At 40.3% G+C, this 25162-nt stretch overlaps 1 protein-coding gene across 4 annotated transcripts in view; it reads right to left on the bottom strand.

Annotated features, from left to right (window-relative positions):
- Positions 1–25162, bottom strand: part of lekr1 (Leucine-, glutamate- and lysine-rich protein 1) — a 195063-nt gene that overhangs the window by 90917 nt on the left and 78984 nt on the right. For 3 of the 4 annotated variants that reach the window (XR_014270618.1, XM_082501792.1, XM_082501791.1), the window contains 5 exons: positions 22649–22726; positions 19771–19974; positions 13206–13281; positions 9094–9258; positions 5380–5583 (listed from right to left, as the gene is read on the bottom strand). Coding sequence is in view for 3 of the 4 variants with exons in the window: in XM_082501792.1 (XP_082357918.1) it covers positions 5380–5583; positions 9094–9258; positions 13206–13281; positions 19771–19974; positions 22649–22726 (727 nt within the window). In the remaining variant the exon portion in view is untranslated. Of the gene's footprint in view, positions 1–5379; positions 5584–9093; positions 9259–13205; positions 13282–19770; positions 19975–22648; positions 22727–25162 lie in introns of those variants that run through there. The other variant, XM_082501793.1, reaches the window with a different exon arrangement.

The following is a 25162-nucleotide window of genomic DNA, read 5'->3' as shown; positions in this document are numbered from 1 at the left end:
GTGTTTAGTGGGAGAGAGAGGACCCTGCCCTTATTTGGCAGCATGTCATTGTAGGATTTAAATTGAATATAGTTAGACTGGTTGACTGGATTAGAGCCTGTGTTTGTGTGTCCCTCTGTGCATTTGTGTTTCAATATGCCTTCATATTTGTAATTTTGTAAGTTATTACTATTCTGCTAAATGATACTATTTCTGCTTTTCATAAGATTTGTGCCTAATATAGTATTTCTGCTAAATTATAGTATTTATTATTTTTATAGGATTTGTGCCAAACATAGTATTTCTGTTAAATTATAGTATTTCTGCTTTTTATACTATTTGTGCCTAATATAGTATTTCTGCTTTTTATAGGATTTGTACCTAATATAGTATTTCTGCTTTTTATAGGATTTGTGCTTAATATAGTATTTCTGCTAAATTATAGTATTTCTGCTTTTTATAGTATTTGTGCTAAAACATAGTATTTCTACTAAATGTAGTATTTATGCTTAATCATAGTATTTCTATATATTTCTGCCAGGTCCCCAGGCAGCCAATCCTCTGTGAGGACTTAGACATTCAAATTTTCAAATCAGGGCCTGCACGGTTTCCCAGCCAATCATATATGTGTCCTGAGGCATTCAAATTTGCATATTGGGGCCTTCATGGCTTCTAAGCCAGCCAATCATATCTGAGGGCTGAGGAATTCAAATCCACAAATCAGGGCCTGCACAGCTTCCCAGCCAGCCAATCATGTATGTGGGCTCCAGGTATTCAAATTTGCATATTGGGGAATTCGTGGCTTCTAAGTCAACAAGTCATCCATGTCATATATCTCTAAAAATTCATATTTTAATGATAAATTGTCAACACTTGAAGATTCCCCCATCTCTTCTGAACAAAACGGTGTAAGAATGACCGCTCTAGCCCCTATGGTTAGGAAATTATGGTCATTTGTTTGAGGGGAGTCCTCACTATGAGAAATAGGCTGCAATAATCCTGTGCCTCTCTGTGCTGCGTGTGTAAAAAGAGGCACATGTTTTGGCGGGAAAAAGTACACAGGCTCTCTGATTGGTGGATTCAAATTCAGCAGCTCCCAGGCTGACCTAGAAACTTACTTCTCTCTCCCTGTGCATTTTTTTGCTGATTTTTTCATTTAACAAGTATATTTGAGGGACCCTCAGCATGTTCAGCATTTTTTCAGCTGTCCATTTTGCTTTTCCAATTTTTCTGTTTAACTTATTACTATTGTGCTAAATCATACTGTTTCTGCTATTTTATAAGATTTGTGCTTAATATAGTATTTCTGCTTTTAATAGGATTTGTGCTTAATATAGTATTTCTGCTTTTTATAGAATTTGTGCTTAATATAGTATTTCTGCTTTTTATAGAATTTGTGCTTAATATAGTATTTCTGCTTTTTATAGGATTTGTGCTTAATATAGTATTTCTGCTTTTTATATGATTTGTGCTTAATATAGTATTTCTGCTAAATTATAGTATTTCTGCTTTTTATAGGATTTGTGCTAAAACATAGTATTTCTACTAAATGTAGTATTTATGCTTAATCATAGTATTTCTATATATTTCTGCCAGGTCCCCAGGCAGCCAATCCTCTGTGAGGACTTAGACATTCAAATTTTCAAATCATGTCCTGCACGGTTTCCCAGCCAATCATATATGTGTCCTGAGGCATTCAAATTTGCATATTGGGGACTTCATGGCTTCTAAGCCAGCCAATCATATCTGAGGGCTGAGGAATTCAAATCCACAAATCAGGGCCTGCACGGCTTCCCAGCCAGCCAATCACATATGTGGTCTCAGGCATTCAAATTTGCATATTGGGGAATTCGTGGCTTCTAAGTCAACAAGTCATCCATGTCATATATCTCTAAAAATTCATATTTTAATATTAAATTGTCAACACTTGAAGATTCCCCCACCTCTTCTGAACAAAACGGTGTAAGAATGACCGTTCTAGCCCCTACGGTTAGGAAATTACGGTCATTTGTTTGAGGGAGTCGTCACTATGAGAAATAGACTGCAAAAATCCTGTGTCTCTCTGTGCTGCTGCGTGTGTAAACAGATGCACCTGTTTTGGTGGGGAAAAGTGCACAGGCTCTCTGATTGGTGGATTCAAATTCAGCAGTTCCCAGGCTGACCTAGAAACTTAGTCCTCTCTCCCTGTGTGTGTGTGTGTGTGTGTGTGTGTGTGTGTGTGTGTGTGTGTGTGTGTGTGTGTGTGACAGAGAGAGAGAGAGAGAGAGAGAGAGAAAGGCTTTTAATGGGATGATCTCATTCTAAGATTTAAATTCAATATATTTAGACTGGTTGACTGAATTGGATCTTGTGTGTGGGTCTCTCTGTGCATGTGTGTTTCCTCATGTGTACATATTTGTGATTGTGTGGCTGTAATAAATTTTTTTGCAGATTTTTGTCATTTAACAAGTATATTTGAGGGACCCTCAGCATGTTCAGCATTTTTTCAGCTGTCCATTTTGCTTTTCCAATTTTTCTGTTTAACTTATTACTATTGTGCTAAATCATACTGTTTCTGCTATTTTATAAGATTTGTGCTTAATATACTATTTCTGCTTTTATAGGATTTGTGCTTAATATAGTATTTCTGCTAAATGTAGTATTTATACTTAATCATACTATTTCTGCTTTTCATAGTATTTGTGCTTAATATAGTATTTCTGCTAAATTTAGTATTTCTGATTAATTATAGTTTTTCTACTAAATCATAGTACAGTATTTCTGCTTTTTATGGGATTTGTGCTAAAACAAAGTATTTCTACTAAATGTAGTATTTGTGCTTAATCATACCATTTCTGCTTTTTATAGGATTTGTGCTTAATATAGTATTTCTGCTAAATTATAGTATTTCTGCCAAATTATAATATTTGTGCTAAAACATAGTCTCAATTTAAAATTACAATATTCATAGTTCATCACAGTGTCTCTGGTAAATCACAATATTTCTGCTCTGTTGTACTATTTTTCTAAATCATAGTGTTTCTGTAATGTTTAAGTATTTTTGGCTAAATATATTCTTTCTGTTATCTTATACTATTTCTCCTAAATTCTTGTATTATTGAGAAGTTATCATGTTTCTGGTAAGTTACAATATTTCTGCTAAATTCTGCTATGCTATTGTATTTCTGCCAAGTATTATGTTTCCTCTAAGATATTGCAGTTCTGCTAAGTTATTCCATTTTAGCAAACTTCTTTTGCTTCTGCAAAGTTTTTACAATTTCTGCAACTTTTCAGCTTTTTCAGCTACTTTTTGCATACAGCTTCAGCTTTAAGCATCCACACTGCATTTTCGCAGGAAATGCAAATTTTTCTAGTTGGAATAGATTTCAGTAAACTATGTTTAGTTAGGTCCAAATATATAAGGACCTAAATGTAAATACTAACTGTGGCTCTAATTACTTCTAGTAATGTGAAAGGACAGAAAATTCCCCCGTTTCTGGTTCTTTTTTTGGTTGTTCCACTTTAATTTGGAGAATTGTATTCTTCTGTTGGTTTACTTCTGCCCTTTGCTCGATATTTCTGCTTTTTACATGCTGCCTGTGTTCAATTAGCCAGTCAGTCTCTTCAGTATATACACAAACCACTGTTCACTTTACAGTTGCCAGAACTTGTACTTTACACAGCGTAGCTTTCCAGACATTTCCCAGATTGTATTCCCTTTTTCATTTTCTTTTTCTTTTTAACTTCCCTGTGTTCCTGCTTGGCTTCTTCATCGCTTACTTTTACACCGTTTTTTTGGACTCTCTTTTGCCTCCCCCTTTGTCTCTGTGTGTATGACCTTTGTCTGAAATAAAACTTTAGGGTTCTGGATTTTATCTCTGGCCGGCTCGCCACAAATGATTTAAAAGTTCTTACATACCTGGTACACATTTTAATTACAGGCTTCTGAAACTAAATTTCCAAAAAGCTTATTGCCAAAGCAATATTAAAGAAAAGCACTCTGAGAGCACAAACTTTAACCAAGGCAGCTAAATCTCTGGGCAGCATTTACTTTTAAGGGAACTGTGGTGTATTATGGATTCATTTAGTTTTCTTTGTTCTTTTCAAACTTAATTTAAAAAGTTTGTTGTGCATTAAAAATCAGATAAGGGCAGCATGACAGATGTTTACTTTGATTACACATTCGTTGTGTAGGAGTAGGTAATGGATAATAAGCATTGATTTGTAAATAACTAGACATGAATAACACGAGCTTGTTATATAATATTACACTGCAGTATATTTCTGGAGTGTAAAATTGAGGTCAGAGGTCAGCTATAATGTGATATTTAGAATACCCATGTAACAGTATCATTTCCTAAATGTTGCCAATACAAAATAAGGCAGCAGATTTTTAAAAGTATGAAAATTTGACCTTATTTGACCTTGAAGAAGAGGTCAGAGGTCAAGAAACATAATTTTAAAAATCTCTATATGGCTTTATTATCACTTTGACCATCAGATCGATCTATGAACCTTGGAGGTCAGATATCAAATATTTTAAATCTGTATACATTACTATCTATGACAATATAGACCACACTGTAAGAATCAATGTTATTGTCAATTTTGGCCAGTAAATCATGAAGTTGACCTTTAAGACCTTGGTGGATTCAGGCCAAATTTTGGTGGACTATTAACAGGACCCCACCCCCACAAAGTTTCATCAGAATTCACTCAGAACTCTCAGCTATGGTGTTTACAGACAGAAAAGAATAACACACAGATACCAAAGCTACCAAAAACATATAAAAAATAAAGTCACACACACACACACACACACACACACACACACACACACACACACACACACAGAATGTTTGGCAAAGTCAAGCTCATCACTACAGGAAGCTCTCTTTCCTGTCCCGTCTTTGTTCTTGTTCATAAAGTTTGCTCCCGCGCTATCGTTCATTCATTCCCTCAAACACGTGCACACACTGGCCTTCTTTTATTCATTCCTCCATTTGAACTTTTTATATGCACGCTCCATCCTGCTTCCTCTTTGCGCCGCTTCCATCTCTTTATGTGCTGCTTCGCAATTTAATTCGACTCCATTTTGAAACGTACTGGCACAGAAATCCAACACTGCGCGCTCTGCTGCCAAAGCAAATATGAACTCTGTCTGTCTCTCGCTTCTCTCGCTCTCTCTTCATCTTAAACTTTCTCGCTCACTGCCTCTGGCTGTGATCAAGCTAACGTAAATATGCGCTTAATTAATGCGATCCGGCCCTGTGTGAGTAGGGATTGCACACGAACAAGTGAAGCTAAGGCAAATGTCTTTGTTTGCAAATGCACACTTTCTGTTTTAAATTCACCTGAAGAACAAAAAAACTGAGAAACCTTCCACGGTTCCACCCATGGTTAGACAAACCATGCGCACACCTCTTCCTGTAGTTCAGCATTCTTCTCAGTCATTAGCTTTATCGCTGCTTTAGCCTGGACCAGATTCGCCATCGCCTGTCGGTGTATCTCCTCCTCTTTTCTCCTCCTCTCCTCACATTGGGTTCTCCTCTTGTCCTCCCTGCTCCTCCACTCTTGCTGCAGTACCTCTTGCAGTTCCCGCAGTTTCATTTCACTCTTCTCCAACTGCAAAAGAAGACATGTTTTAATCCATGAATAAAAACAGTTACTTATAGTAAACAAAAGACTGTTTAAACAGGACAGGACGGTTTTGAGATGTGGATCTCTTTAAATGATGCTGTCTGGCATTTTGTGGATTTCAAACGGACTCATTAAAATGTCTTTCAGGGACTACGGGGAAATCGAGGTGACATAAAAATGCAAAAGCTTCAAGCGTTTCTGCTTCATATATTGGGGACAACATGTTTTCTTTGACCTCGTCTAGACTTTGTTCCAGAAGTGGGCAGGAAGGGAATTAGCAGTGACAGACACAGTAGGAGCTGAAGGGCTTGAGGGGGGAATTTAGCATTTTACTACACTGGGCATATTCACTGCTTGTCAAATTTGTGATCTTGACACTGGTTTGTGTTTTGCTTTCTCTTTTATTGTTGTCTCCTACCATCAGCAGTTTAAATGTGGGCGGATATATATTTTGGGTGTGGGAAACCTGCTAACCCGCACGTCATCATCTACTGTTATCACATATCCAACATCTGGATTTAAAATCTGACACAGAAAATCAACAGAATCTTTCCTTTCCAACATTAACAGTCAGGTATCAAGCTTTATATGGAAAATTTGGTTTTTAAAAAAAAAATAATTAAGAGGTGGATTTACGCTTCCTCAGTGTGCCCTAGATATTCTGTAATACAGTTTAACATTGTACACTGTCTTCTTGGTCTAAAAACAACTTATCAACAATTCAGACAGACCTGGTTCCTACTTGTGATTGACTCACAGGGGCTGCAGCACACACTGTTGGATATGTTTGTGCCTATGTCCAATGCTACATAGAGGTTGGAATTGCATTTTTGATACTTTTTCTAAAATATGTGGACAAGCAGTATATCCATCTCCATAAATTTCACTGTCCGGCGTGGTACAGATGGTATTAATTGAGGGCCACCAGGAAGGGAAAAAAAGGGAGACGTAACACAACAGGTGAGTGTTCTGCAGTCAATCACCTATAACAACCATCGCAAAAGTAAATCAACGTCACAATGAAGAAAACTCATGTTTTCAAAGACTAACTGAGACTTGCATGAAAATTACATGCAAGCTGTGGCATGAACTGAAGTGAGCTATTCAATGAAGACGTCCTACAAGCTATTAAGGAACTGATACAGTCCCAATACAGAAATGCTTTAAGACTCTTTATTTTTACTCGTTATTGTTATGCAAGCCTCATAAACAGCTAGAGGAACTTCTACAAGTTCCCAAATTTAGTGGTTAATTTGCTTCTTTTCAGCCCACACTAGAAAAAAGTTACCACTACTTTGAAACATTCGTTTAGTCACACTGTTACTATAACTTGACTAGATTAAGAATTAATTACTAATTAATGCACAAATGTCTGCAAATATTTTCTTCAAATTTTTGCAGTCAATTAAGGCCATGTCAAAAAGAAAGTACACCATCTTTCTAAGGTTTTACATAAGCTATCAGGTCCTTAAAATGAGGTAAATTTAAATACAAAACCTCAGACAACAACACAACAACACATGATCTATTACACCACATCAGTATTTATTTACAAAAATAAGACAAAATTCAGAAGCACTGTGTGAAAAACGAAGTATACCCTTAATTCTTTTCATGATTTACAGCCTGAGTCACACAGGCCTAGAGACCTTGGTAAACAAAAACCATATTCTCAGATTGTTTGTAAGTGTTTACCAGCAGTTGCTGTGAAATCAATTGCAAAAGCCTCATCCTCAAAGGCCTAGAGATCAGTCAGTGACAAGCTGATGAGTGGTTGTTGGACGTTCCCGGCAGTCACTAGGTAAAATTGGTTGCAAAGAGGTAAATACCACTGCACTGAAAACATTTATGCAATTACCAGCGGCTTACTGCACTCGCCCAAAGTTTGCGCAGGAGAGTGTCTGCTAATACTCGCCAACTACTGACCAAGCAGTCATTCACTTTCAAAGTAAAAGTTGTGCCTTAAATCTGCAAACAACAAATTTCAAAAGGCACACCTTTTACTTTAAAGGCCAAGTTTCTCTGTTTCTGGTTTGTGTCACACTTCTTCAAGTTTAACTCTTGCTAGGGTAAGTAGTTGGCGTGTGTTTGCAGACAAGTCAGCAGATAATCTGCTAGTGACCAAAGCAGCTGCAAGGACGTTTTTACCACGTCAAAGTCAGCAACTTCCAACAACCACTTGCTGACTGGTTAGGGAATACACATTATTTCTCAGTGAACCGGTTTGTAGACTTGACTGACTGGGACCTAAGAGGGAAAGTAACAGCCAGGTGCCAATAATCAGATACACTTGAAAAGATGAACGACCATGGCTTGTTTGGAAGTATTGCCAGGAGAAAGCCTCTTCTCTCTAAAAAGAGCATGGCACCACCGCTTACTTTTACAAAGTTCATCCAAACAAATCTCGAGACTTGAATGTCAACAATGTCCTTTGGACATATGAGACCAAAGTGGAGATGTTTGGCCATAATTCACAGCACCTTGTTTGGAGAAAAACAAACACAGAGCGAACATATCAGCACAAACACCTCATATCAACTATCAAGAAGAGTAGTGGAGACGTGACGACCACAGGAACTGGTCCCCTGTCTTAGTCAATCACAAACTCCTCTGTATACCAAAGTATTCTAGAGTCAAATGTGAGGCCGTCTGTCTGAGCTAAAGTTTGGCTGAAACTGGGTCATAAACAGGACAAAGATCCCATGGACAGCAGCAACTCTACAGCAGGATGACTGAAAAAGAAAATAATCAAGGTGTTGCAATGGCCCAGTCAAAGTCCAGGCCTCAGCCTGACTGAAATGCTGGTGAGGGACCTTAAGAGAGCTGTGCATAAACAAATGCCAGCAAACCTCAAAGAACTGAAAAGAAGACTGGACCAAAATTCCTCCACAATGACGTGAGAGACTGATGAAGTCATACAGATTACTTCAAGTTATTATTGCTAAAATTTGTTCTACAAGCTACCAAGTCCTGTGAAAACTTGAATTTGATGCATAGTGAGTACTAAATTCCCTACTTTGAAAAGAGTTACTACTCACAAAGAACTCAGGAAGAACTTTACCCAGAAACTGAAAGTTTTACAAAAAGCTGGTGCAAGCAGATCCTGGTCTTACATTTCTAGAGGCCACAAAGTCGCAGAGAGAAAACAAACAAAGACAGACACACAGGGAAGTAAAATGGCCAAAAGAGAAAGGAAAAAGTTGACAGATGGCAAATTACAAAAGAGAACACAAGAATGGATGTACTCGGCGAAGCACATGCTCTGTCCTCTTATCTGCAATTTCAGAATAATCTGTCTGCTTGCCATCTGTTCAGATTTCTTTCTCATAATACAGTGAATGAAAGATGAGATATAAAGGGGGGCAAAATTGAAAAGGACAACCACAAAAGCTTGATATTGTGAACAAAGGCTTTAAGAACTGCATGCATTTTGCTCCTATTTATGTAATGGAATTTGATGTGTACAACACTCATGTTCACCTAACACCTATGCACCTTCTGCTGAAGCTGGGACCTGTCTTGCTGACACTGTAGAAGCATGAACTGGCTCTTCTCCCTGTCCACTGTCAGCTCTAGGTCCATCTCCCGGCAAAGCTTCTCCATCTGCTCCCTCAGGTGCAATGAACTCTGGGATCTTTGCTCTTCTAGGGCAGCAGTCAGCTACAGAATTAAAGCCAAACACACACACACAAAAACATTTACACAAGACCAGCCTACATATGTTTATTCTTGCATACAATAATGACAACAGCACTGCACTTGCACAACAGCAAAGCTAATTAAAACAGAAAGAGACTTTGTCATTGAGACAAAGAACATCCTCAGGCTGGTCTCTGATTCAGACCAAGTGTGGCGTTCTTCATCATATAAACAGGAAGGAGGAACGTCACACAAGGCTTTGTCAGCTTTGTCAGTGCAAAAAAAAAAAGAAAGAAAAAGCTCGAGACACACAGAAAATAATAAAAGTGGTGTTATCAAACAGCTGGGTAAAAAATATTTATACAACATCAAGATGTCTGGCCACCAAACCCCACACAAAGTTGTGTTTAATTCCTCTGTGGTTTCCCTTGATTCTTATTTGCCTCTTTACTACTAAATTTCTAATATCTTATAAAACACTTTGACAAACGCTGTATTGTTCCATGCTGTGTTGCAGCTCAGTGGTGATGCAAGCTCAAAACAGAAACAATGTCCTAACTCCTTTCACACTATGTGAGAGGAACGCTTTGTTAGAGTGTGTTACAATGATAGCAGTGTGACTGGCCTTGTCACAATGCTGTTGCAGTCCAAAAAAGAACTGTTGGGACATAAAACACCAGCTTTCAGAGCGGGGGCCAAAGTTGCATGCAACATATTTTTAGCCCGGCTTGGCCAAGGCCACCTTGTTTTCTTTCCACCAGCAAAGAGATCAGACAAAGTGTGCACCAGCGCCCGGGACTGGGACCATTGTGATTTTGTATGTGTTTATCTGGTGCATGTGTCTTTGTGCATTTTTGCCTTCAAGTGCAAGAAAAATAGTGCCTGTGGGTGTCAGAGACGAAAATAAAGGGCAGATTGGCGTGTGAAAATGTGTGTATTTGACCTTGTGCGTGCATGCATATTATGGTTTTGGTTTGTTGAACTGTATGAGAGACTAAGATTGCGTGTGTTGGATGAAATGAGAAAACACCACTTCCTCTTTGCTGGCTGAATGTACGTGTGAAGAGCATGGATGGTTTGTATGTGTATATCCTTTTGTGAGCGAGTGTATGTGTGTGTGTATGTACACAGCTGTCGTTTGTATTTAAAAAGCGCACCAGAGTGGCCGCTTCCTTTTCATGGGTATAAATTCATGTGAAATCAGGAAGCCCAGAATGAACAATAACCCATATGGATGTGTGTGTTTGTGTGTGTTCGTAAGTATTTTAGTCCAAATAAAGTATGTGTCAATGTCTTCACATCTATGTGTATTTGTGCTGTGTGTGTTCCAGTGTTATATTTGTGCCCGGCACTTGTCCAGGCTTAGGAGTACAATGCCTAAAGCAATTCTGTAATTATTTTAAATGATTAATTTTAAATTGACAGCCTAGATACAGCTGGTGGTTTGTACACCACAATAGATTAAAGTCAAATAATCTATATATGATTGAAGTGGAGGCTTTTAGCTTTAATTCTAGGGGTTTGGGAATTTGCATTAAGACTTTATTAATTTCTTAAGACATTTTTATACACAGCCCCCCATGTTCAAGGGTTCAAAATTAATTAGACAAAGTAATATAGTTTTAAATATAGGGATTGTTTTTAATACTTGGAAGGTTAATCTTTGGCCAGTCAATGACTGTGTCCTGATGTCCTGAAGTCAGGACTGTACTGCAGCCACGCTGAGTAACTTAAAAGCCACACTTGATGGGTTAAGATCAGAAACCATTTCCTTATGTTGAGAAACTCGTGGGTTGTTTTTGCAGTATGCTTTGAGTCATCATATTACTTGTACTGTGAAGCACTGTCTGTCAGTTTTGCGGCATTTGGCTGAATCTGAGTGGAGAGTATACTTCAGAAATTATCCTATTAGCACTCGCATTATCAATAAACACTAGTGACCCAGTTCTACTGGCAGGGGCACATAACATGACTCCATCATGTTTGACAGATGATACGATGTTTTTCTTCTTTTCCATTCTTTGCTGTTTGACCTCATCTTGGTTTCATCGGTACAAAGAATGTTTCCCAGAGCTGTGCAGCCTCTTTCAGATGTTTTCTAGTAAAGTCTAATCTGGCCCTCTTGCTCTTAAGTCTAACCAGTGGTTTGCACCTTGCTGTAAACTCGCTGTATTTTCATTCACAGGGTGTCTGTTGATTACAGACGGTGGCAATGACACTACTACCTCTTTTAGGTGTGTTCTTGATTTGGTTTGCAGCTGTTTTTCTTAATAACGGAAATAATTCTGTCATCATGCACTTTAGTCATCTTCTGTGGTCTTTCTGACCTTCTTGATGTTGCTGAGCTGCTCAGTGCATTAATTCATTTTAAGAATAAACCAGATTGTTGATTTAGTCCCTTCTAAAGCTTTTTCTCTCTCTGACAGGGTTAGCTGAAAAGCTATTAAAAAATGTAACACTTTGAGTCAAGTATAGATATTATACCTGCTTTATTTTTCATAAAATAATCAGGGAACAGGCCTCACCTTGCCTTGAAACTGCTTGCCAGTCAATTGCCAATTGTCTATCTTGAGTGGTTTTCTGAATAAACACCTTTTCAACATGCTCTGTAATGACTGAACAAGGCTCTCCAAAGGCAACCTGCAACTTTACAAGCTTTTTGGTTTCACCGCAGGCCTTTGCTGTAAGATCGGTTAATCAATACATAACAACAACACTGATTTCTTCCTGCCGAGCCTACGTGAAAACTATTTTTGTCTAGTAATTTTCTGCTGTTAGTCAGCCTAGCGAAAACAGATTGTCCGTGCACTCTCCGTTCAGCTCCTTAACAGATGTGCCTCTGACAGACAGACAGATGGCTCTAACGAGAGAAATGGCTGACGGGAGGGCGGAGTCTTTATGGACTGAACAGAGAGAACACTTCAGCAGCATTATAAATCGCTTTTAATATAACTTTAGAGTATGGCAACCTGTTTAGTCAGTTCTGTCATACTGTTTCTCTCTGATTGCTGCAAGCAGATTTCTTCAAGACTAAGATTTCTATAATGCGATTTCTCGGGTTAAATGTGTTTTAAGGGTGTAGAAGACCTGAGGTAGTGATGGAGATGTGCATACGTCAAGTCAAACATGCTTCTTTGAATTCTTGTCCACAAATATCTTGCTTGTTATGGCTCTCGAGCAAAGCATCCGTATTTTCTCATATAAACATTAATCAGCATAAGCAAAAAAGAAAGAAGCAAGACAGAAAGCAGCTTAATTTCCTTCTTTTTTCTGGTGAAATGGCCTCTTTGTTGTGACACACAGCAAAACCTCAGTGACTTTTGCCGCCAGACAGGCAGACAGTGTACTGTTTGACTAATAAAAGGCAGATTGGTTTTGTGTGCGTGTGTGTTTGTGTGTTCAATTTATCTGGTGTTAAACAGACTGGTGGTCCTGGTGTCTTGTAATGTTGTCCACATTGTGTGAGTCAGGATTCTCCCTATTAGACTCCTCTGAACTGTGACAACAGCTTGGACGCTCTCCTAAACGTTTGTTTACTTCAGCACTCGGGAACTGAATGTCTGACATCGGTAAACTGATGCACTCATTTCAGCATACAAAATTAAAACAATGCATTGTACAAATTACACCGCTAGTCATCTGCTGCTGACAATGCGTCTAGGATGGTGTTTATTTTATAGGACTGGTATTAATCTTTCTTCCACGTAATTCAGCTGCACCGTGTTCATGTAAATGCTTGACCACGTCAAAATGATCTTAAGATGCCAGGCTGCTCAGGGTGCTGTGCAGTGCAAGCATTTGAAAGGAGACAAATGGGGCATTTTTGGAAAATAAACGGTGGAATAAATAAAAATCTGCTTAAAAAACCCCAAAAAACTGAATGACTACACAAACTGGCTTAGTAACATATTCTTTATTGCTGTGTATCAGTATTTAAAGATTTATTGTTCATACTGATAAAGACTTACCTTTGTGGCCAGCTGCTTAGTGAAGTCTTCCTTCATCATATTAAGGGCTCTGCCATGAGATTCTAGCATAACATCCCTGCAAACACGCACAGTTCACTCATTAAAAATATCCTGCCTTGCAATAAAAACAATCTACTGCACATGTGATACAATTTTTCTCCCTTTTATGTAAATAGGGCAACATTAAACAAGCATCCACTGTGGGGGAGACAACATATCATCAGTTCAACTGCAGCCCTAGGACAAGATAACTCCTTTCCTTACTCGATACAGCAGAAATAGCAGCCATCTGTTTGTAAAACCAGACTGTAGTGACAAAAATTTGACCAACTGTCTGAGACCAAATAATGCACTCACAGTCCCTGGCTGCTTTTGACTTTAACAAAGACTCCCCTGCCCACTGCGTAAATGAAAAAACAAAATACACACATAAACCACCTACAGCCCACATACCACAGACATGCTAAAGACATAAAAGCTCAAAAATTGTCTGTGTGAAGTCTAAGAAAGAAAGACAGTGTGGGAGATAAAGCGGAGTCAGCTAGAAAGGGTAAACCTCATTGATTTGTTGATCTTGTGTCCAAATATTATATGTCACTTCAGCAGCTGGTCTGCCTGATAAGATGTGAAGGAGCATAAATTCAAGGCCACAGTGAGACAAGCTGAGCTTTTTTTCCCTTCTTTTTTTTTTCTTGCAAATGTTTATACAGAGTAATTTGTACAAAAGGCTCACTGAGGGAACCCGGAGCAACATTAAGGCTTAGAAACTAATACCAAACAAAAAGCAGAGATCCTGTAGACACATATGAATATTGAATTGTCATTAACTGGCTGTGTGCAGGAAGGTGAGGACCCAAATGCAAAACTCACAGGAGCGGGACGTGAACTCAAAAACACAGCTTTATTGCTGGGAAAAAAGGCAAAACGGTACAAATCTAAACAGGGAAAATACATAACTAATCACACGGGGAGGCACACAAGGAGACGCGACAAAGGACTGAGGGAGACGCGGACATAAACACACAGAAAGATAACGAGGGACGTGGGAGCACACAAGGAATGCAGCTGACACGAATAATCATAACTAGACGGGGCAGGACCAAACACAACACGACCTACACTGATTATCGAGACTATCAAAGTAAAACAGGAAGTACACTGAGACGCAGGCTGGAGGGGGAGAGAGAACACGGAGGAGCAGAAGGGAGAGCACAGACATGACGGGCTGGGGAAACATAGAATAAAACAGGAAGGGAAACGAGGCACAAGAACTCACAGATACACAGAGGGCGACGTGAGGGGAAATCTAATAAACCATGCTGACCAGAATAACCTAGGAACCATAGGATACAAGAGAACTCAAAAATAACACAGAACGATCAAAAATGCACGAAAATTCAAAACACTGGTCAAAATGGCATAAAACATAAATCATATCAATAACATCAAGCATGCTGTCGCACACACACACACACACACACACACACACACAAAGTGGCATGAGAACTCATGCATGTGTAACAGAGATTAACAAAGTGTCTCATGCATGTAAGAGGCATCATCGGGCAAGGAACAGTCTTGTACGATGGGTGTGCGTAGAAGCACGCACACAGATGACTCTGTGCATATCTGATTGTGGAGTAGACGAACTACAGTATAATAATAAAGAGCAACAGCTATATTCCATCTCTTCCTGCTCGGGCCAGACACAATATTATTCACTCCACTGGGTCTGGCTAATCGCATCAGCCTACTCACCCCCCCCCCCCCCCCCCCCCCACACACACACACACATACAATGAAGCATAAAAATAGATGCAGACTCTTGGGTGCGTGTAGGAGATTTCATTCTGCTGTGATGGGCCATCGGAGTGTAATCGCCAAACAGCACAACTGAATTCTGTAAATCAATAAATCCTGTTCAGTTCCTTCTAATGATTTCTCCTTATTGAACTGAACTGTGTAAAGTCACAAATGTTAAGAATAAGATATTTGTAATCCACATACAACACCCACTGAGGCACTTTAATTCCTAAGAAGAACCCAGAGCTCAACAGCCTCTTGGTTTGGGTCAATAATTACATAAATGTAATCATATAAATCTTTGATCAGTAGAAAGCCTTTGTTGTCGAAACAATGGTGAGAGCTAATTACAGTCAGGTCCATTATTTGTTGGACAAAAACAGAGTTTTGCTGTTTTGCCTCTGTACACCACCACAGTGGATATTAAACCAAAAAATAAGGACTGTGGCTGAAGTGCGGTTTACAAAAATGCTGAGTGTTTAGGAATTACAGTCATCTTTTATACACTGTCAAAGGGTCAAAGGTAACTGGACATCTGACACAGTTTCATGGCCGTGGTATTTCATGACGAATGATGCAGATAAAATACCTTTAGATAATTCAAAGTGTTGAATCAGTATTTTAGAGCATCTCACCGAGACCCAAAGAGATGTCAGTGCAAGTGAGGCTATCATTAGGCTGAAAAAACTAAATAAACCTGTCAGACAGAAACTTTAGGAAAAAACAACAATCAGGTTCATTTTTTAAAAAGAATGAATTCTCTGTGAAGCTCAGCATCACCAAAAGGCCTAAAAGACCAGAAGACTAAAGTGGATGATGACAAAATTATTTCCATGAGTAAGAAAAACAACTTCACAACTTCTAGCAAAGTCAATACGAGGAGGCAGGAATGTCACTGTCAGAGTTTACAGGAAAGAGAAATTTACAAGGTGCAAACCACTGATTACACTCAATTACAAAAAGGTCAGATTAGACTTTACCAAACATCTAAAAGAGCCTGAATCGGGTCACCAGTGTTTATTGATGATATGAGTGCTGATAGAAAGAGCAGAAGGAAGTGTGAAGTGTACAGGGCTGTACTCTCTGCTCAGGTTCAGCCAAATGCTGCAAAACTGACTGGGCAGGACTTCACAGTATGAATGAATAATGACTCAAATCATGCTGCAAAAGCAACCCAAGAGTTTCTCAAGGCAAAGACATGCCAATGGCCAAGTCAGTCACCTGATCTCCCCTCAGTAGAGCAGCTTTTCAATTATTAAGTACAAAACTGAATTAAGAGAGCAGCTGAAGGTTGTTGCTGTAAAAGTCTAGAAGAGCATTTCAAGGTAGGAAACACAGCATTCGGTGATGAAAATTGGTCCTAGACTTCAATTATCTTTAAGCCTCCACATGAAAAATGAAAGGACTGCTAAAGGTCAGCATTCAGTCACATCATAATTGAACAGAGAGAAAAACTGTGTGTTTGTCCAATAAATTAGGAAACCAAGTGCAGATTAAGTTATATTTCTAGCAAATGATCCATCAGTTGGTCGTTTCAGCGTCGCTGCAGCGCTCTGGGCAGCAGTGACTAGGCAGTCATATTTCAAACAGCTTAAATACTGTTAATCTAATCAAAGCATATTCCTGGTGTCAGTTTAAATGTTCGCTGACTGATAACTGACTGAGAAGCAAGGATTGGTGTCATTTGTCCATGCTGCTTGCATTCAACTGCTTAGAGAAGTACATTTCATTGCATACTCAGTATATTGAGAAAAGGACTTTTTCTTGCCTGTTCTGAGTATGTGTGTTTTCTAAAGCACAGAGCCTGCAGATGTTTTTCAGTTCAGCTGGTGAAGACGAAGAACCCTCCAAGTTAGGATCTGACAGTTTCATGAAGCTGAAGACTTAATATGTGAGAAACTGCTGATGCATACAATATTTGTGTATGCCTTTATGTGAGTGTTTTCAACAGCGTGTGCATGTGTTTCACAGTCAGATATAATTCCCCTCTGATTATCAAATAAGTAGACCCCCGCAGCTATGCAGTGTATCAGACCTTTTAAATTTGCAGTGAGTGCGTGTGTGTGTGTGTGTTGGCATGTGTGACCCCCTGGGAAGCGTGAGCGTGCAAGTTCAGCCCTCAGAAGGAGGTCTCGGGGGATTACAGGGAGGAATGATGGGAAAATCCGGGAACACTCTCTCGTTCACTCACACGCCAGGCTGCTTTTAAGGACAGGCAAATGTGTTTTTGTGCAGAGTGTGTGTGTGTGTGTGTGTGTGTGTGTGTGTGTGTGTGTGCGTGCGTGTGTGTGAGTGGCTGCCTCATCAAAAGGCACACTCTATTTGCCTACTTCTGCTGATAAAATCTGTGTGCACACACACAGACAAAGAAATTAAACTGTCCGCACATCACAAAGGCAATTTCCACTTTTTTTCCCCTTTTTTTTGCGTGTTTGTGAATAAACAAAGCGGATCAACAGCTAACACAAATCTCTGCTGACATAATACATCCTCAGGGACACCACTCTCCACCTGGAAAGATGATGAAGATTTCAAAGGCGAGAATCTTCCCACACTCACACACACTTTCAAAGCTTTCGAGCTTTCAAAGCACAAATGGGCTGCCTTGTAAAGAAAAAATTGACATAAATTTACAGCAATAGCAATTTATGAACTGTTAATAAAAAAAAAGGAGGGAGAGCCATAATAAAAGTCAAGAACCAGACAAGGATGATATAATACTTTCCACCCAAGAAAACAGTGAGAAGATCAAGAGTACACCAAGAGACGAGCTTAAAAAAAAACGACAGCGAGAGAGAAGGGTAAACACAGATGAAGGCGATATCTTAGATGTGTGGTTGAAATAAATCTCCTCTATTCTTTTATTAGCCTATATAAGAAAAGCCAGAGGCATTAAAACTGCTTCTCTGTGGGGCTAGAACGAGTTTGCTCTCGAGTTCATATTTGTCACGAAAACTCTGCAGCTTGAAACCACTGGAAACAAGCCCTCACCCATTTTTGGATGAGGAAGCACACGGATACTCCTGACCTCTCTTGACTTTTAAATCTTTCACTCTGAACCCGCTTTCTGCCACTTTTTCTTTCCTCCTTCTCCCTCCACTTTTCCTCTCCGCTCCGTCTCTCTGTTTTAAACTTTATGTCAGTTAGACTGAATCAAAGGCACGCTGTCAAGTTTCGTGTGTGTGTGAGTGTATGAGTGAGTGTGTAGATTGTGTGCGGCCCCTGTGACCCATGCTGTGTGCATGCGAAAGCCAGACAGTGTGTGAAGTAACCACCGAAACCACAGTCACAGTCTCCATCCCTCCTCCCTGAAACACTCCTAGCCTTCTACCTCCCTCTCTCTTTCACTCTCCTTTCCTACTTTCTATCCTCACTTTCTCCATAATTTGTTCTCCTTTTTCCTGCCTCCTTCTGCTCTCTTCACCGTCCCTCTGTACTGACCTTCTTGTCCATCCCTGCAATTTCACCACTCCCTCAATCTTACTCTGGCCTGGGGAAAATTTTGCCTGCCAGCTGTTAAGATTGCCCTTTCACTGTCACTTCACAACTGCTTTTCATCGGCAGCTATTTAAAGAGCTGCCGTTCCGAGTTAACGTAGAGATGATGGGGTGAATTATCCTTGCTGCTGCGACTGAGTAGTAGCAGTAATTTGGCTGTCTTTATTACACAGCTGCCACTTTTACTTTCAATCTTGTTTTTAAGTCCTTTTTCACATATGCTCACTAAATGGCTTTGCATATACCATAAAGCATAAATAAAGTACCTATAGTTCCTCTACTGTACTACTACATGTAGTGTAGGCTGCTCTGAGCGGTCAGTAAGAATAGAAAAGTGATATATATTAAAGATGATTTGAATCCTTACAAGCAGACCAAGGATTATTACATAGTAAACTAGTAAACTAGCAAGCACAGCCTGTGGCTCATGTGGTACAGCAGGCTATCTACCAATCAGATGGTCAATCTCTCCTTGGGCCAGAGTGAACCTCAAGTTACTTTCAAGGCATCCATGTGAATGTTAGATAAAATAAATGAGTTGGATAGATGGATACACGTGTGTTTGGGTGAATGATACTTGCTCTAAAGAGGACGCTGAGCACAGAACTACGACGAGTGTTTCTGCTCAAATCAGGCAACAAAAGTGCTGGAAGGGGATAATGTGCAGCACATACTGTAGAGAGGAATGTGTGCCTGTGGGTGTGCGTCAACAGGGGATAAAGCTGGACCCAGGTAGCGCTCTAAGTGGAAGCACAGAAGGAGTGGTGATAAGACAGATGCTGCAGATGTGTAGCAAAAGTCTGTAATGTGAAAAGGGTGAGAAAGACCAGAGAACTGCGAGTCCTTTCATGGGTCGCTGGAGGTCGGTGGAGGTGGTTAAGTTGTCTGCAGCAAGAAAAAAATAAAGGGCTTTTGTTTCACGACATTTCACCAGCAGCCACAGAGAGGGTGAATCTGTGTCTGTGTGAGTCATGAAACTTTACAGGTGTGAAGATGAAAAATGCGACAGTATACCATCCGAGCTATGGGGCCCCATGTCTCCTTCCCACGCCCCTGTCCCACAATTGTCTTAATTTTTTGTGTATCTGTAACTCCTAAAATTGGTTGCTTTTTCTCCACATGTGTCTCTGTTACAAACTCTGATAAGATTAAATTACTGCTGTTTGTTTCACTGGCAGCACTTTTATAGATCAAAGTTAGCACCTATGCTGCAAAATGATGAACTACAGAATAGAACAGAATAGAACAGAAGTCACAGTCATCACCTTTCTTTCTTCAGCTCTCTTGTTTCCTGCTCTGTATTCTCCAGAGCTCTCCTTAGTTGTGTCACTTCCTCTGCAGCTGCAAAGTACTTCCGGTTCATCTGCTCCTCTCTCTGACTGCAAGACAACAGCTGCTTCTGCATTGCATCACATCTCTGTTGGCATGACAACCACCTCTCATGTTTCTCCTCCAGCTCCACTTGTAACCTATGAAAAAGACACATAAGATGAGCGTGCACACATGGCAAGGTTTGCTTTTCAACTCTGTACTGACAGGTCAACCGGTCTGTGTAAGCACCAAGGACAGTCTGTTAGATAAGAGAGAAGCCGTTCATTCTCCAACCTTATCAGACTTCCAAAAGTCAGGAATCCAGCAGGTGAAAAAAAACTGGGACTTTTAAAGTTCATTGGGCCTCATTTACTAACAGTGTGTATACACAAATCTACGATTTATCAATATTTTTGGCTATGAATTTGTTCGTACTTTAGGAACAAATTTATAAGTTACCTTTTTGTGCGTACGAACAAATACCAGCGGCTGGAATTTAAACACAAGTCTAAGCCTACTACTACTACTGCTACTAATAACAACAATAATCAATCTGATTATTATTATTGCCTTTTGGACAGTATATACAGCTGTCTAAAACACTGTGTTCATGACTACAAAAGCAGGCATGTAAAGGAAATAAATACTACAGCTGAGGGAAAGCATAGCCACGCTATGGAGGAAGCTCATTTGCGCCACTTGTATCCACGATCCCATTCTTTTGGCTCGTGACCATGGGTGCAGGTGGGGACGTAGATCGATGAGCTTCACACTCAGCTCTGTCTTCAACTCAAGAGACTGGTGCAACGCCCACATAACTGCAAACGTACATATTCCATTACCTCTTATCATATCTTAAATGTTATTATCTTCCATTAAAAAGGACTTCAATCATTGCCAGATGTCATCACTCCGAGTCTAATTTCTTGGCACTGTGCTATGGGTGCTGGAGAGTCAGGTTTTTTTTTTCAATTTCATATGAGGAGTTTCTATTCGGGGCTGACAGATCACGTCTTCCTTGTCCTTTGTGCAGGGTAAGAACGTTTCCATGCACCAATTAGAAAATGATGTTTCCTCCTTTATTAGTTTTAATCTTTTAACTTTATGCACATTGCATCAAGCAAAAATTCAATTATATGCAACATTCTCTGACTGGGGGAAATTTGTTTACCATTTAAACCTATTTTCTGCATTCTCCAGCATATAAAATAAAATACTTTTTTGTGTTTACACTCGCTCTTTCAAATAGATGCAAGTAAAACACAGAAAAAATAAATAAAATCAAAGATTCAACAGCACTAAGTCCTGTCGCTGTTAAATCCATCTTCACCTGTTAAGCAGGAGCGGTCATGTCAGTGGGGAGATCCGGGTGTCTCTCTGTGAATTTCACATTCCCGTAGCAGCGTGCTCGGTGCTCGCTCAGATTTGAAGTTAAATCTTTTGCTTCCCGCAGACAGTTAAAAAGCAGACACTAATGTTTTTGTCACCTTTCACAGAAGCAAACTCAAAGTAATGTCAGTACTTTCAAGCTTTAAGCACTGCATGGTCGTACTCTCCCCCACACTCCAGATTATCCATTGTTGTTCTACACACGTCTGTTGTTGTCACGGACGTCGCACGCTCGTACGTCATTGTCATGAGACACTCTCACAAACAAAATCACGGTTTAGCAACGCAGTAACACAGCTTGCTTACGGGAGAGTAACAGTAATCCAATTACTTTTTTGCAATAGTAATCCATTGCTTTACTGGTTACTTGAAAAAAGTAATCAGATTACCGTATCCATCTCTGGTCCAGAGTACCAAATTTACTTGACTGTTCATTCATGAAAAAACACAGGAGAAAAATAATGAACGGGCAGGTGCACTATCTACGTTGGTCACAGATCTCGATGCTTTATTAGGAGGCAGACAAGCAGGATCAAGTGTTTTTGAGAAAACAGAGAATGAGATGGGCTGACAAAGAAAAACAGAGCTCTAAAGTGGTGTCAAACACAGAAAGATATGGATTCTCTTGTCTGTTCTCGCTTTTATCTGCTTTAAAGGAACATATTAAAGGAAATTGCAGGGACATTCAAATAAACCTATTTCAAACTACGTGAAGCAAGCGTAACTGGACAGATTCACAGATTGAAGTTCAATTTCGAAATCAGTACCTGCAGCGTTAGAAAGCAGGCACTCATTGGTTTCCCTGCAGAAGCCAAAGTGTTTTGACCAGATAAACATTGTCTTTTGGTACCTATGGTCTCCATTTTTGGGGCAGTTTAGTAAATTGCTGTCTCCTGTTACATTTTCAGGTTAGATCAGAGGCTTCAGTGTGGGAGGGGAAATAAATCGACGGTGTAATTGAACGCATCAGGCTGCCAGCATCTTAGAACGGGAATACCAGCAAATACCATGTGAAAAAATACACACCCTACATTTATCGCCTGCATGGAAAGATGAGAGGCCTTGTGGGTATACACATGTGGGTTGTGTGAGTGTGACACACATGTGTGTTAGTGTGACGGACTACTGCTTTACCTCGGCATAGCTACTGTACAGTATGTCTACGGATGCGCGTGTGTGTGTGTGTGTGAAACGTGATTCCCCGGCAACTAAGAAGTGCTTCCATCTGTCGTGCCAGCCTCACACGAGCTTTGGCTGTGTCGCCGGCACTTTATGGAGCCTAAGATCTCCACAAATGATCCAAGGGCCAACAGTTATACAGCCACCTCTCTTTGGGAGGAAGGAGAAGGAGCACAGGAAGAGAATAATTGGAGAAGAATGAGTGGGATGAGAGTTGTGGTTGTGGGAAAGTTGGAGCGTGGAGAAACAGAAAGAGGAGCAAACCTGAGGAGCTTTCCTCTGTGTTCCTTTTCAGAGTCTTCTAGCTGGGACAGCTGCTCCTCACTCCGTCTCTTCTGCTCTCTGGAGACGAAAAGCACATGGCACAGGTGATCATTTCCACCATTTGTTGAGTAAATACATTTATGACCAATTTATGAGCATAGATCTAATATAGCAAGCATTAACTCCCATACCCACAGTTCACATTCAGCCAGAAGGAAATCCATATTCCCTGGGTATGTTTTTTACAATCTCGAGTGTCACTGTAGAGTACTTGAGCAAGATGCCAAATCAATACAGCTGCTATTCTGCGCACTCCTTGACTTGAATCTCCATGTGGAAGAAGCCAAGCTTAACAATGAATCCTCCCTCTGGGATCAGCAAAAGTTCAAGCATATTGTAACTCTTCGAGCTCAAAAAAGTGCTGCTGTCTGTCAGTTTGCAACTAAATTGAGTTGCTATGTTGTGATTTTAATGTAAAAAAAAAATTTAGATGGTGTTTTTTAGATCACCTCTTGTTCTATGGGCAGCTGCTGCCTCTTCTCGAGAAAGTAAATCGGCTTTAATTCTAATAGTGCGTGCCATGACAGTGTGTGATACTCCTACCTTCCATGCATACACATACACAGACACACACATACTTTACCCTAACCCCCCTAACCCTGCCGGCTTCTCAGTCTAATCCCCTCTCTGGCGGCATGATCAGTTAATGTGTTTGGGTGTATGCGTGCGTGCCAGTATGTTTTCGGCTGTCTAGCCCTGTGACCTTGCAAACACACGCAACGAGGATATAGACTGAGAAGGCCTGCATGTCTGAGCTCAGAGGGAGGCGGCCTGTTTTCACTTCCAGTGAGACAGATTTTGTTTTTTTCCCCTGACAAACACTTTGGAATTATTTGTACATTTCAACAAAAGTGGATTCACAGCCGGAGCAGCTCCTCACTCTATAAGTTCTGTAATCTGCATTTCATGAGTGATTTGATTGCTTTTTAGTAACAGTTCAAGCTCTAAAAGCAACATGAAATATGTCTAAATGCTTCGCACAGACACCTGAATGAGAATGTGCAGGCCTAAACCAACTGTAATTTCAGCAAAGTTTTAAAAGTGTGGCTTTAGCCTGACCTTTCTGATTATTTGTCAAGCCAATGCTTGGGGACTAACAGCTCTGACCCTGCAAAAATGGCAGCTTTCCCCCTGAGATGTACGTCTAAAACTATATAAAAAAAAAAGAAAAGAAAAGAAAAGGCAACACAGTAACGGCAGCTAATGCCCGACAACCACATTAAATCCATGGCGGAGAGATGAGTTCAGGGTGACACGTAAGGTGTGAATGTGATTAGCAGCCAGTGAAAGTATGCGAATGTTAGTCACAGACAGAAGCACAAATACAGACACATAATGAGAGTAACACTCGCAGCTGTCTGGCTCCAGTTATCAGCCTCCCGCTCTTTGTACCTTCTATCACACTCACACATCTCCATCCCATTCTCTCTCTCGCTTGCTCTTTTTTTTTCTTAACCTTCTTTTCTTCCCGGGCATCTACCGATGATTTGGAACAGACCTCCTGCATTCTTTCTATTCAGCTACAGCATAATACAATTCATACTTTACAAACTACTATGCCTTGACCCTCTCACTCTCCCTCCCTTTGTGTTTTCAAGGTCAGAGATGACATGATATCTATCTCACAATATCTTACTCTCAACTGCTGTTTCCGTTCTTTCTATTCTTTATCTCCCGGTCTCCTGTTCCTGACTCTTTTTCCTCTGAGGTGAAAAGGGCCTTTGAAGGAGAGAAGGATGACTGAGAGAGAGAGAGAGAGTAAAATGGTGGTCGGTGGTGTTTTCTTTGTGACTTTGCAGGCTTCAAAGTGCAGTCAAGTCCACAGTGCTCCGTGAGAGCGCTGGAGGACTTTGGGCACATTTGTGGCTACAGGCATGTGGTGCACACAGTTTGCACATGGAAACAAAGTGAGAGTCAGAAGAATCTATTATCACATATTATCAGTAGATGTGTCAGAAGCAGGTTACGATCACAACATGAGGATTCCAGGAAAGTTCCTCCAGGGGAGGGGAGATGGGTTCAGAATAAAAACAACAAAATCCCTTAATAGTTTTTCCCACTGAGTGGACCGAGTTATGTCACTATCGGTAAACCCTGCACGAACTTGAAACGAGGTGAAAAAGCTTCCTGGTTGTGCAAGATTTAATCAAAGTAACCACAGCAGATGTGGCATGCGCAATCACAGCCTGACAGCACGTAGCATTCAGATCAGAGCCGTCACATGTTTGCAGGCTTCAGCTGGTTGACTGATGGAATCACATTAATCTTCGCCCGTCCTTCGTGGGCACATTTCGTTCCCCTGCGTAATTAGATGTGTCACACAGTTCAGGAATGCCTCGTAAAAGTGAAGCAGACCAGGAAAATATTCGAGTGACCAAAACTGCGCACGGTTTGCTGCCGATCGGGCCTGAAGCAGGACAGGTGGCAGTCAATGGAGGATGTGGTGAATCGCAA

The sequence above is a fragment of the Aulonocara stuartgranti genome (genome assembly GCF_965226115.1).
Source record: "Aulonocara stuartgranti genome assembly, chromosome: 14".
Classification (NCBI taxonomy): Eukaryota; Metazoa; Chordata; class Actinopteri; order Cichliformes; family Cichlidae; genus Aulonocara; species Aulonocara stuartgranti.
Note: the sequence above shows the minus strand (reverse complement) of the source record. Positions and strands in the feature narration are given on the sequence as shown.